Below are 14,390 nucleotides of genomic sequence, written 5' to 3'. Positions count from 1 at the left end.
ATAATAATCATAACCAGACAAAAGTTATTTGATAACTGTTAGGACATTGTGCAGCTTATTGCATCTATTCAAATTCAAATTACAAAGTGTTACACAAAAACAGAGAAGTTATTCTAGTCCTTACCAACTGTTAACATGATCATAAATATGAAAAAATGCTAGCCATACCCAATTAGGAATGAAGAAGAGATTAGTGACACAGCATTCTCCTTCATGTTGTCCATAGAACTCAACTCCTGGGGTCCCATAGCTGATAGTTTAATGTAAGACATTCATTCAAGATGTACTACACATACATTTATGTGTAACAAAAAACAGATTCAAACACTGCTAGAAACATCTTACAAAAGTTATTGTTTTGATATTTATTATAATTCTAATCATTTGAGGGAAAATAAAAAGAATGAGTAATCACATGTCAACCACATCTATATCCAATACCAGCATAGGCTTCAGCTTGATTTCAGATATCATCAGGACCACACGAAATACAAACAGTACTAGTTCAAGTACTATTTATGTCATCAGATTATGCAAACAACTGTTACTGTGGAAACTAGATTAACTACAAAAGTACAAGTTTTATCTATTTTAAACCAGTCATTTACAAACCAGAATCTGGCAAGAATTAATAGAATAATACTTAATCATTAAATTAAAAGAAATATTAATTTATTTTAAACTATAACAGTAATTCAAAAGAACTAACAAACCAGAAAAAAAAAATAAACTTGGGAAATGTTATTTCAAGTAAATTATGGCCGCTTCCAACTTTGAAATGATGTTTATAAAAGTTGTCTTGAACTGACTTCCTAACTGAATCTGGATGACAGCAGTCATCCGTGAAGAAGAAGAAAAAAAAAAAAAAAAGACAAGTAACCACAAATCCAGGGATCTCTCACAACTCATGAACAGTCAAAATAAACTACAGAAAACTAGTACTCAGTTCTTTAATAAATAAATTTTAAATGATATTAGATTACAGTGATAGAGAAAAGTGAAGGTAGCTAGTCAATGACACAAACTTGCTAATGTTCTTGTCATATTTACTAACAGGATTTTATCATCACTTGTAGTTCCTTCTTAAAGTGTGGAGGATGACCATGCTAACTAGGTACAAGCCACAGATTCCTAGTTCCACAAGACAGGAACCTAGAGTAATTAATGTTACTCACAAAACATTCTCCAAACTAAGGGACCTCTCATCACCTTTATGAAAAAGGTGATAGCTAGTAAACAGCACTTACTGTCTACTCTTGTTTAACTGAAGAGAGATTTCACAACAGTACACTCACAACTTCAAAGTGTTGTGGTAAAGGTCTAAACCATGAACCCTCAAGTCAGAGCACCCTAACCCCTAATTCATACACAATCCCAAAATAGGCAGTAGCAGCAGTTACCTGCAGAGATACCTCATTAAAAAACAAAGTGTTTTTCTATTAGAAAACAGAACTTGTGTAGTACATTATCCAGCTTTGTTCTACCTACAAAAACACTAGATGTGAAGTGTACATTTTAAATACCTATATATATTAAATTTCAAGAACAAAAAAAAAATCAAAATTTGAGACTTAAATCTCAATAGTAAGTTTCAGATTCTATTAAGAAAACAAACCAACATTTGTGCTGTTTTAACAAAAGAAGTGTTTCCAATGCATGAACAATAAGTTGTTTCAGGACCTGTCTTACATTAACACCAGAACCTTTCATAATTAAAAACAAGAACTTACAAAACACCAACAGTTAAACTACTAGAAAAGTTACTTAGATTAATAACTTGAGTGTTACAAGCCTTTAGATAATAGATACCATCATAAAAAAAAAATTGAGATTGTTTCAAATTAAGCCCCTTAGTTTTTCCAAAACTTGAATATAAAGACAATTACTTCACTTATAAATCACAAAAGAAAATCAAATACTAAAGTCCTGGTAAGTGGTTGACTCAGACCTATAAAGAAACTGTCCATTCAACCACCATGGTAAACCCATAATAAACATGATCTACCTTTCCTCAAATACCAGTAGAAAGTTTTTGAAATCAGTTTTAATTAATGAATTGTTGATACAAACATTAATGCTTAGTGCTAAATTTGTGTACATTTGTTTATGTAGTCATTTAAATCAAACATTTTTAATAATGTGACTGCCTTGAAATACCCAACAAAAACACTAAAATATTGATATAGTTAAACTACAGTAAACTTAATATTTAAATTACACTTAACATAAAAGAAGAAACTAAAAATGAATAAATTTTCTTTAATTACAATTTTTACACGTTAGCTTTACAAAAGTTTTAAAAAAATTATGAAAAGCATCCCTAATTCAGGTTGTAACATCAAGTATTCACATACAACATTTTAAAACAAGCCCAGGGAACTATGCAATCAAACTTACTTTACACTACTTATCTATGAGCAGTAAGGATACATTCGAATAAATCCTGCACGAGTTCCAATCGCTATTAAATTCAATTTTGGATCCCAAGCAAAAGAACTTGGTCGGTGGGTAAAGCCATGCAGAAGAAGCTGTAAAACCATGGATATTATTTATAAAGTATCCTTAATTTTGCACATGTTTAAGATATGTGCAAATAGTCATATTTTAAAATATATCAAAGCTTTCAAAAAGAAAAACAGGACCTCATACACACACACACACACCACTACTAAATATAGGTTGAATACGATCAACAGTTACATTTAAGCATTTTAGGATAAGATTGGATTTTAAAAATGAGGGTTGGATACACAAAAAAAGAACTTTTGTATGGAAAACTGTACAATCTTGGTGGGACATAGTTACTTTTAATTTAAAGTATAATTATGTTCCATCTTTTATACATCTACTTACAGTTTACAGACAATATTAATGTAGTTAAAAAGATACCTTTTATATAGTAGTTTCACAGAGTACTAACTTACTGAAACTTTACAGCCATAATACATCTGGCTGCATATGCCTCTGTCTCTCTCTCACACACACACACACACACACCAAGAATGACCAACAAAGAGGCATTGAAGTTTGAAGTGTAGTCAAACTAGTAAAATATCTGTTCCTTTGTGGGCCAATGCAAATTAAGTTAATTTATGAAATTAATTTGTGGTGTATTGATGTAATACTTATTGGTAAAAATCAATTAACTTCTAATCTATATTATATATAAAACAGTCAATGCATTTTAATAACACTGCATTCCAACAGTAGGTTATGTCATGTCACTTAGAAACAAAAGTATAAACCTAATATTGTTGTTAGTCTGTACTGAAAGCAAAATGAAATGTATAAACTAAACCAAAGATTTTTTTTTTATTAAAAACAGTGATAATATACCAAAATAGCTTAATTCAGGAATAATTTAAGTTAGAAATTAAATTATTTTTTTACTTTCAAAGTTTACACAGCTCTAAGCTAGGTGATCACACCTTACTTTAGAATTGTGACACCACACTCAGTACACACCTCCCTCACTGTCCCATTACACCTCCACCAATAAAATCACTATGGGCAGACAGTAATAAAACTATTTTATCTGGATAAATGCATTTTGGCCTTTATGTCTTTTATTTTGAGCAATAAAGTGCAATATGACACACACATTGGTTTACATAAAGGTTAGATACAATGTTCTAGATATATTAAAGAACAGCCTAGCAAGTTATAATACAAGGTTCTTTATATTGTCACAAGACCCTCATGAAATTGACAAGAGTCACTTAGAAATGTTAAGTAGAGGGTTGTTTTTGAGATGCAACGTACCGTTTTATTTTTCCCCAAGATACATGAAAAGATAAGCACGTACCTCCTTGTATGAAAACAATTCTTTCTGGAGCTTTTGTCTCTCGACATTTACGTGGTGCCCCTTTCCTCTGATAAACTTGAACATGTTTCTTTAACGGTAGTTTGATACACTAAAAGTTGTAAAAAAATTAAAACACCAAACCTAAAGTTTAATACTTAACATTGACAGTTTAAATGCCATGATGTAAAAACATCTACAAATGACAAGAAACTACAAGAATTTACTATAATCACTCTTCTACAAGTCCTGTAAATAGAAATCCAATTAAATTAATTAACCAAATCTTTTGTGCTTTAAAACCTGAAAGAAAGTGACCAGTAACCATTACTACATAGATAAACTACACCTAACATCAATAATTTAGACATTAAAAATCATTTACCCATCCATTAAATTTGAATTATGTTACTATAGCAATACTGCAAGTTATTAACTATGACCTCAATACAAGACATTCTTTCCAGTCCATAATTTACAAAACATTAAACACAAATATGTCACTTTGCAATTTTAAAATACTTTAAGTCCTTTGAAATAATTAAACAGTGAGCTTGCTTCTAATGGATTTCTCTTCATTATACAAAATCATTTAAAAAAGGTATGCTATAATATTTTCAAACTTAAAACTTTCTTTCAAAATAAGAGCTTTTTATATAACCAATTCTCATTGCGAAAAATCTAAGACAAAATTTAGGCCAAAAAATATATACCCATCTTCATAAGCAATAATGAATATATTACTACACAATATATTATCTTTAGCCCAGCATGGCCAAGCATGTTAAGGCATGCAACTCAATCTGAGGGTCACGGGTTCTCATCCCAATCTCACCAAACATGCTCGCCCTTTCAGCTGGGGGGGGGTGTTATAAGTGACAGTCAATTTCACTATTCATTGGTAAAAAAGTGGCCCAAGCGTTGGCAGTGGGTGGTGATGACTAGCTGCCTTCCCTCTAGTCTTACACTGCTAAATTAGGGGCGGCTAGCACAGATAGCCCTTGAGTAGCTTTGTGTGAAATTCAAAAAACAAACAATGTTGTCTTTTCTTTATTACAGTTTGAAAGGCTAAGTTCAAAATATAAATAATTTCAGACAAACTGTTAGTTATAATCTTGTCTGTATAATTTGATACAAAATATTTGCAGTTTGAGCCATTTTGGAAATACTTTATTTAGTAAGTTTATTGCTCTGTTTAACTTGGAACAGTATAATAAAAGTATAACACTTATTCAAGATAAAAAAGTTACTTCCTTTAGGTATGACATGTCTGTACAGATGACCAGTCTCATTACAAATACATGGAATTGGAAGATACAGGCATAACAATACCATGTTATACAAAAGTTAACTTCAATTTTATTGAATGTTTCTACAACTTCAAAAAAAAAGTTCCAGAATATCAACAAATTAGCTTTAGTTTGGCTTATAATTAAGTATAGAATTAGGGTAAATATAAAATACATGTTTACAGTTTATTTTCAAATATGATACTTGACATAGCTCTAAAAGTAGCAATAGTTAAGAATTACTGTACATGGCCTGCTAAGGGATAACAATATTTACACATTCCCCACAAAAATACAATGCTCATTTTCCTCATTTTAATTCTCTATCAATCAATTGCAATTTAATATTATGTTACTACCAATTAGCATTACATTTCCTCTTAGGGCTAGTTAAAGGCATAAAAGTTTTAACATTAACACTATCGTCACAACAAATAGCTTGGCTTCACTGTCGTAGCTTGTATACTACTTACTACGTATTTCATGTACTACAGAACTGAGTATTGGCTACCTATGAGAGATAGCTTACCTGGAAACGATAGGGTTAATGCTGCAACTGAATCAAAAGATATTTTCTTAAATCTAAACGTAAACCCACCCATATATTATGAATCATAAGCACCAACTAACTTTGATAACACTTCGGTTAAGCTAAGGTTAAACGTATTTATCTCAAAGACAAGAGGAGTCAAATAACTAGAGGTCGTTGCTACGCCAAACACTGGGACTCAATTCATAACTAGTTGAATTTAGTAGTCATACTACTACTACTACTACCAGGACTACGCCGGCTATCTCAAACTTTTGTTACACGTTTACATTGACTGAACAATCCGAAAGAAACATAAAAATCTATTAACTAATAACAATTAAGCGCAACTAACTTGCAAACGTTACGTACAATAATAAAAGTTAGAACTTCAACATAATAAAACCAAATAAAAGTTCAACTACAACTGAAAGGCTTAGACACTCACGTTGTCATAAACTATTGACACGACTCGCAAACGCGCTGTCACAACGTAAAAATGGGTAGTATTCTTAAATTAAATTGAAAAATATTTTTAAGCCAAACGAAGTTTAGCTACCATTAACCGCTAAAGAACAATAATAATAATCAACGTGAAGAAAACCCAACTCACCTATCGGTTACGTACCTATTATTTTAATATTAATTGCATAGGGAGTGACTAAACTCATAACAGCGACAACCCAGCTGGTATGACAGCGTCTTATCCTAGTCCTAGTATTATATGGTGCCTTTGAACTGGGGGGTTACATAGAATAAAATATTAATTCTTAATTATTTCTATTAAGCAGTAGCATACACATTTACAACAAATCTCAACTTCTAAATAACGTTATTGCATCTCAGTTATTTCAATACAAAGATTTATACAAATCTTAATTCCACATTTTATGCTGTTTTCACACATTTCCTGTGCCCAAGAGTATATTCTACAAATAGTCACGTGAAAAAATCTGTCAGCCACGTTTACAAACAATAAAATATTTATTAAATACAAATATTATTTTAAAATTTCATCGTTTTAATGCTTAATGGAAACATTAAAACATCGTATTTAGTTTGAATTGTCAAATTTATAGCTAAATTATGATAGATAATTAATGGAAGTTCAATAATATTTTCATATTGTACGATATACTGGTGTATTAGTAAATAATTAATTATAAGTCAAATTGTTTTCGTTTGTTTGTTTTTTGAATTTTGCGCAAAGCTACTCGAGAGCTATCTGCGCCAGCCGTCCTTAATTTAGCAGTGTAAGACTAGAGGAAAGGCAGCTAGTCATCACCACCCACCGCCAACTCTTGGGCTACTCTTTTACCAACGAATAGTGGGACTGACCGACACATTATAACGACCCCACGGCTGAAGAGGCGAGCATGTTTGTTGCGACGGTGATGCGAACCCGCGACCCTCAGATTACGAGTCGCACGCTTTAACCCACATGACCATGCCGGGCCAATATAAGTCAAATAGCTGCATTATTTGTATCATAGTATACTGAAAAAAGTAAGTAATTTGACAGGAAATTGTTGTTAGTTTTTTTCTAAAAAATCAAACAGAAATCCAGGTAAGAAAACTTGACAATAGAATTGAACTTAGGTGGGTTTTTTACGAATTGCACTTACTGATAGTTGTGGATATTCTCCTTCGAGAACGTTCTGGGATAACAAAGGACTAATTGCTCCATCTCAGTTGTTCCATCCAAAGAAAACCCGTTCCAGAAGTTAACCACCCTGTTATAAAAATAAAACTGTCTTAGCTGCAGATGACTCCTACCCCGCAACAATTTATGTTTGTGTCCCATAATACTACTGTTCTCACTGTTAAGTGTGAAAAACGTAATACATCAACTTTATCAAATCCCTTTACAATCTTAAACACCTCAATAAGATCCCTCCTAATTCTTCTTTAAAAAAAAAAAACAGTTTGAGAGAGTTCAGCCTCTCCTCATATGACAACCCTTCCATCTCTGGCACCATACTAGTAACCCTTCTTTGAACCCTTTCTAACAATTCAATGTCTTTCCTAAGGTAAGGAGCACGCGAATGAATACAATATTCCAAATATACCTTAACCAGTGACATGTACAATAACATTATAACCAGTTAAACTTATATTCAATAATAAAATCCTATAAGCAGCACACTGCTTGGATGGCTTTAGAAACTGACCAACTATTATACCAAGACCCCTTTCTTTCATAACACTCTCAAGATTATTCCTATCTTATTCCCAATTATTATTCTTATAAATCAAATTATTATAACCTACATGTATTATCTTGCATTTATTATAATTACACCCCACCTGCCATTTATTTGCTCAACTCAATAAATGATCTAAATCCTTTTGTAAATCAGCAGCATCCTCTTCACAAGTAGCAACATCCAAGACCTTAATATCATCTTTAAATTTAATGTCGTTGATGTAAATCAAAAAGAGCAAAGATCCTAAGATTGAATGCTGAGGTATCCCACATGTGACATTAATCCAGTTTCACTGAACTTTATTTATAATAAATCTCTGCTTTTTTTTTCATCCAGACACTCTTTCATCTGATTTACTAGCTTATCTTTCACACGTGTAGACAATGTTTTACAAGCCTTTTATGTGGCACCTTGTCACGTGCTTTCTGAAAATCCAGACACACCAAATCTACACCATTACCCTCATCTACATAAGCAGCAACATTTCCAAAGAATGTCAAAAGATTTATAAGGCAAAATATTTCCTAAACGAAACCATGTTGGTTATCTAATATACGCTTTCATAGTTTCAACTCGTCATTAAAAGTATTAAAACACCTTCTCGTAGTTTCAGCTCGTTGCATACATTATATATACATGTTATAATTTCAATTCATCATGGAAAAATGTATACGAATGTATACATACATTGTAATAGTTGAAATTCGGCATGTAGAAATAACAATATACGTTGTCAGTTTTGGCTGTCAAGTAGAAGTAATATAATAATATACGTTATAACAGTTTCAGTTCATCAAGTAGAATATATATATATGTATACCCTATTTTAGTTTTACCTTGTTACGTGAAATAATATATATTTTCTCATGGAATTTTCAAAATATGTTCTAAACCATTTTTCCAATTTTAAATTATCTGTTCGGTTAGTTCTGCAAATAAACAAACCAACAAAAACATTAGAGATATAGTAAGTTTGGTTTGGTTTTTCGCACAAAGCTACTCTAGGGCTATCTGTGCTAGCCGTCCCTAATTTAGCAGTGTAAGACTAGAGGGAAGGCAGCTAGTCATCACCACCCACCGCCAACTCTTGGGCTACTCTTTTACCAACGAAAAGTGGGATTGACCGTCACATTATAACGCCTCCACGGCTGGGAGGGCGAGCATGTTTAGCGCGACGCGGGCACGAACCCGCGACCCTCGGATTACGAGTCGCGCGCCTTACGCGCTTGGCCATGCCGGGCCATAATATAGTAAGACGAAATGGATGTTCTATACACCTCATGGTTCGGAAAACTTATTTAAAGAGAAGTACAAGAAACTGTACTAATTTGTGATTTTATTGAAGAATGACGACAGAATGTTTTAAGGAAAATGTTGAGTGTGTAAGAAATGTGTAATTGATTCTTTGGATTTCAAACCACAATGGTATTAAAATTCGATCGAATTATTTCTATTTTTAGTTGCATATGAGAATATGCAAATGTAATCGGTAATTAAGAAAAAGTAAAAATAATAAAACTAAGTCTTTTTTTACCGATAGAGGACGCACTTTAAAGACTCCACGTTTCGCTATGTTGTTGGTAATATTAGTTTATTGGTACTAGTACACTATTAAAGTGAAAAACTTAAATAATGATAGTGGTGTTCTAGTATTACTGTAATTGTGAGTGACAAATAAAAGTTCGGTTGAGCCTATATTAGGTGTATGAGTGAAAACCAAAATGGGTACACGAAGAGCACGTCTTCAAATAAAACCCAAGACAGGTATTACTGTAAGAAGTTTTCGTGATAGCAATATTGGCGTTGCTAGTGATACTGATACTAGTGTGTTAGAAAAGACGTCGGTAACAACCAAACGTAATGTTAACCCTAACGTAAACGCCCAAGTATGTTTAGGAATAGAGAATGATCGCGACAGTTCAACACCTGGCACAAAACACAATACAAAGATTCTATCGCCTTTATCTGAGAAGGAATACAGAATTATGGGGAAAACTTCAGAATCTTCAACTGAGACTATACAACATCCCAACAGAAATATTAATGATCGAACTTGCATTTCAGCTGTGACATGTGACAGTAAAACCTCTTCAACATCTGTTGTATCCTTGGCTGAGGTCAACAATGACGATGCTAATTCATTAACTGACGTAGTTCAATCAGACCTACAAATATCTATTACTAATGACAATGGTACAGTTGAAGCTATAAATTATAAAATAAATCACAATTGTGAAAGTGATGAAATCAGTCGAATTACAGACAAGAAAATGTCTGGTCTTGAAGACAGCGTGCAAGGTAAGTGTGATACTAGTGCATACAAAAAGATTTCCCAGGTTGTTAAAACACAACTTAAAAAAACTGTGAACAAAAACATTAATGAAAAAGCCACATCTCACAAGAGCAGTGAAACCTCTGGCAATGACGATGTTAGAAATAAGCAAGCTAGGAGACGGCGATTAAAACCAAAGGTCCTTGATACACCAAAAGAAGCTAGAAAGAGGATATGTGAACCCCCTCAAGAATCTGTAACAAAACCCAATGAGTCTTCTAGAAAAACTGAACTGGTGGAAGAAAATAGTATTGATACTTTGGCTGAAATTATAAAGCAGGATTATCAATGTAATAAAAATAATAAGGAAATAACTGACTTGAACAATGTGCACAAACAGATAATTGTAGAAGAAATTGAGTCTGTAATAGAAATAGCTGCTGAGGGTAATGATGAGATAGTGGAGGAGGTAAGAACTACTGAAAATAATAATGTGCAGTTTCTTAAAGAAAAAAAACCTGCTAAAAAATATCAGCAACACAGAACAAGGTGCCACAAAAAAATTCTAGAAAAAAAAGAGATGAAAATGTTAGACCTGATCTACTGGAACCCAACAGAAAATCCAATGAAGTCTTCAAATAAAAGCCAGAATGACAAAGAAAAAAATAAAAATATTAGCAACACTTTAAGTACTAATCACTTGGAAGAAGAAGCTGATGACCCGACTTACAAGAAAGATGATGTCAACCTGGATGATGAAAATGTTCCAGGTCCTCGAGTTCGGGTCAGTGAAGATGGTGAGATCATTCTTGATGAAGCTTCGCTGGTAATCAAACAGACAGCTAATGCTGAGAAAGATCACTGGGACCCAGAGGTCATTCATGAAAGCTCAGGACAGGCAACGTATTCTTCATTTAGGAAAAGTAAATCTTATCGAGTATGGAAAGTGAAAGAAACTGCTAAGTTTTATAAAGCCTTGAGCATCTGTGGAACTGACTTTACTCTTATGTCAAACTTGTTTTCAAAGAGGACGCGAGAAGAATTAAAAAATAAATATAAACGAGAGGAGAAGTTACATAAACCACTTGTAGAAAGAGCAGTTCGAGATCCAATGAAATATAACATTGTTGATTTTGAACTAGATAGTAACAGTGGAGAAGAGGTGGAGAAGTTAACACAAAATAAAAGTTCTGTGAGTTTTAAGAAAAGAAAATTTAAGAACCAGAAAGAATGTAACATAAGACAGAAGAGATCCTGTGGTCGTAAAAACGAGCACGTAGGTCTTATGCAGTTAGTGATTCTTCAAGTGAGGATGATAATGATTTAGAATTAATTTTTGATGATGAAGAAGAGTTTGTAAATGATCCAAGTGATGAAGAGTACATACCAGAGAATGAAAGAGGAAAACTGGGTAAGACAAGAAGACTTTCCAAAACCAAAAAACCTACTACAGAGAATTCTGGTTCAAACAAACAATTTCATCAAAATCCCATTAACCCAGAAGACGATGTTTCAAAGGATAGTTCCCAATTCAGAGATTAACATGTTTCATATTACATGTCCTGTTATTTGTAGCATGGATGAAGAGCCATCATCACCATCATTGATTTACAAAAATTCCTTGAATGATGAACATTTACCAAATGGAGTAACTCCATCGGGAAGATCAAATGGAGAACCCAAAGAGGATTTACCTTCAACTTCAACAGACATCTGCATTCCCATCAACTCAGACAAAACTTCCACTTCAGTATCCAGTGATATGTCAGCAGCATCCATTGTCAGTCCAACACTTTCTAGTTTACAACAGGGGATGTCACCTAGCCTTCTGAGGTCACAAGATCAGTTGATACTTCTGGCAAGTAGCTCGCCCCAGCAGGGACACATCGTTCATGTGTACCTTCTCTCTCCTTCCAATCAAAGACCAGAAGAATCAGTAGGAGACATTCTAACTGAAGGAGAATAAATGTTTTTATAGACTAATTGATTAATTTAAATCATTACTGTACATTTATGTACATAGTTTTTTTTTCTGTTACCATCATTACAATTACTTCACTTTTGTTGAACATATGAAAAGATTTGTAATGTTTGTCAATATGTATAAAAAACCTTGTGTATCTTTATATTTTGAATTGCATAAAATTATTTATTAATTGACTCTGTTTTTAACTTATAAAAGTCAGCCTGATAATAAAAATATGTAAAAAAATTTGAAACAAGAAAACTTTCCAGAAGCTTTGGGTCTTAAGGATAGTAAGTGCTGTTTTTTGCATTTTAATTTGTTTGAAAACATAAGCCCAGTCCAGCCCTTGTTGTTTTCTCCCTCATTTTATCAGTTCCTTTGTTATCAACACTTACCCCTGAATACTCTTTCTCCAAGTTTCTCACCTCTGATCTCTTAACAACGTACTCTTATTGTTCACTTATGAACCGATGTGTTTATTTTTCTTACATTTAGATTTTTTTACAGTTAACTTTTTAGTTTCTGTATCTATGGTACTTTTCACAAAAACTGATCGAGAAGAAACAGAACACTTTTGTCCTGAGTAAACAATCTATGTTAGTATTAGGTAATTATAGCTTCAGTATTAGATATTACATAAATCATTAACTGCTGCAGATAAATGTATGTAGAACTTGGGTGCAGGTAATGAGGTGTCTAGACAGATCTTTAAAACTTTAGTCCAATTTCTGACTACACCGTACCTTGGTTCACAGATCTAATATATACTTAGTAAGAGAGAAGACACTTTGGTAACAAAATACTTGTAGATTGGTGCCACTTTCTGCACACTCACTTATCCTTATCAGTCTGATGTGATCTTTACAGGAAATCAGTCAATATAGCTGAAGCAATACCAAACTTTGGACTTCCCTTTAGAGCACATGTAGTCAAGGGACAGCTGACTCTTAAAATGTAGACAGCTTTAAATATATTTTAGTTAGCTTTAGGGAATCATCTGTTTGTTTTTTTAACCATCCAGTATAATGGTTAAAGTCTGTCCTATAGAAAAAGAACAACATTGAACTTGAAAGGACACATGAATATATAAAAAGTGGAATATTTGTGCAAGGTTTGATTGATAAAATCTTTTTTTTTTTTCCCAAGTAAGTTGTTCATCCATTTAAGTGTTAAATACAACATTGTTTTATGTTTTGCTTTTATCATTAAATTGTATGAATATAGGATTATTCTTATATCAATATTCTGCATACATTCTTGCTGTGTTTGAGTAAAAATACAAAATATCAATATTTTTTGTATTAAATATGTTCAAAACTTGTTTATGTGAATGATTGTTCTGAAACTTACTTCAAAGAAAGGGCCTGATTTCAGTGGAACACCTACAAAATCAAAATATCTGAATATTGTTAATAAGACTGATTAGCCAAACCAATGTGCAACATTTGCTGTATACCACTGACAGAATATGGAATAAGTTTTAGAAATAGATAAATGTGAATCAGAGCCTTATAACTCAACATTCACACTGGTCATTATATACTCTTCAAAAAGAGAAATGCAAAAGGCAAAATTTGAGACAAATTGTTAAGTTTATTCCGGGTAGTTCTGTATGAAATGTGTGAAACTTTGCACATTCACTGCTGAACATCCAAAGTCTGCAAAGGCAAAGTCCACGTTCACTAGTTGAAGTTTAACGTCAATAACGAATATGCCCCCGTGAGCATCAATAACTGCTTGGCATCTCCTGCCCATGGAAGCGATGAGATGACGAATCACATCCTGTGGAATGGCTGTCCACTCAGCCTGCAAAGCTGCTGCAAGCTGAGGTAGAGTCTGCGGTTGAGGTTGTCGCAGACGTCAGTTCAACTCATCCCAAAGATGTTCGATGGCGTTTAAATCTGCTGATCTGGAGGGCCAGGGAAGAACGTTGATGTTGTGGTGTCTCAAGAAGACAGTGGTGAGTCGGGCTGTGTGAGGACGGGCGTTGTCATGTTGAAAAACGTTGTTGACGTTCACCATGATGGGTTGCACATGGGGCCTAAGAATCTCTTCAATGGTTGCGTACGGTCTGATCGGAAATCCTACGCAGCCCTTGCATGGTTGAGGCAGTAGACGTCGCAGTGGTGGTCCTATCCCGAAGGTGACATAACCGGATGTAGCGATCTTGTGTGGGCGTGGTCACACGAGGTCTGCCAGATCATGGACGGTCACGAGTTGATCCATGTTGTTGGTGACGATTCCATAGCCTTGTGATGGTGCTTGGGTGGACATTCACAGCTCTGGCAACATCTGATCGAGATTTGCCTACTTCCAAGCGACCAA

General features: G+C 33.6%; 3 protein-coding genes across 8 annotated transcripts in view; 2 read left to right on the top strand and 1 right to left on the bottom strand.

The window, feature by feature from the left end:
* Positions 1–6,618, bottom strand: part of LOC143233776 (lethal(2) giant larvae protein homolog 1-like) — a 36,274-nt gene extending 29,656 nt beyond the window's left edge. Inside the window, exons 1-4 of one of the 6 annotated variants that reach the window (XM_076470421.1) lie at positions 6,234–6,618; positions 3,806–3,914; positions 2,431–2,528; positions 169–250 (exon numbers count right to left, since the gene is read on the bottom strand). In XM_076470421.1, the coding sequence (XP_076326536.1) occupies positions 169–250; positions 2,431–2,528; positions 3,806–3,889 (264 nt within the window). In that variant the 5' untranslated portion in view covers positions 3,890–3,914; positions 6,234–6,618. Of the gene's footprint in view, positions 1–168; positions 251–2,430; positions 2,529–3,805; positions 3,915–5,620; positions 6,054–6,233 lie in introns of those variants that run through there. The other 5 variants (XM_076470422.1, XM_076470423.1, XM_076470425.1 and 2 more) reach the window with 5 other exon arrangements.
* A 2,756-nt stretch (positions 6,619–9,374) lies between these two features.
* Positions 9,375–12,259, top strand: Bdp1 (transcription factor TFIIIB component B'' homolog Bdp1). Its single transcript, XM_076470411.1, has one exon. It carries the CDS (start codon positions 9,549–9,551, stop codon positions 11,424–11,426), a length of 1,878 nt encoding a protein of 625 aa, XP_076326526.1. The 5' UTR covers positions 9,375–9,548; the 3' UTR covers positions 11,427–12,259.
* LOC143233771 (uncharacterized) lies at positions 11,460–13,388 on the top strand. Its single transcript, XM_076470412.1, has one exon. It carries the CDS (start codon positions 11,460–11,462, stop codon positions 12,063–12,065), a length of 606 nt encoding a protein of 201 aa, XP_076326527.1. The 3' UTR covers positions 12,066–13,388.
* The last annotated feature ends 1,002 nt before the right edge of the window (positions 13,389–14,390 follow it).

Source organism: Tachypleus tridentatus, chromosome 12 (assembly GCF_004210375.1).
Source record: "Tachypleus tridentatus isolate NWPU-2018 chromosome 12, ASM421037v1, whole genome shotgun sequence".
NCBI lineage: Eukaryota > Metazoa > Arthropoda > Merostomata > Xiphosura > Limulidae > Tachypleus > Tachypleus tridentatus.
Note: the sequence above shows the minus strand (reverse complement) of the source record. Positions and strands in the feature narration are given on the sequence as shown.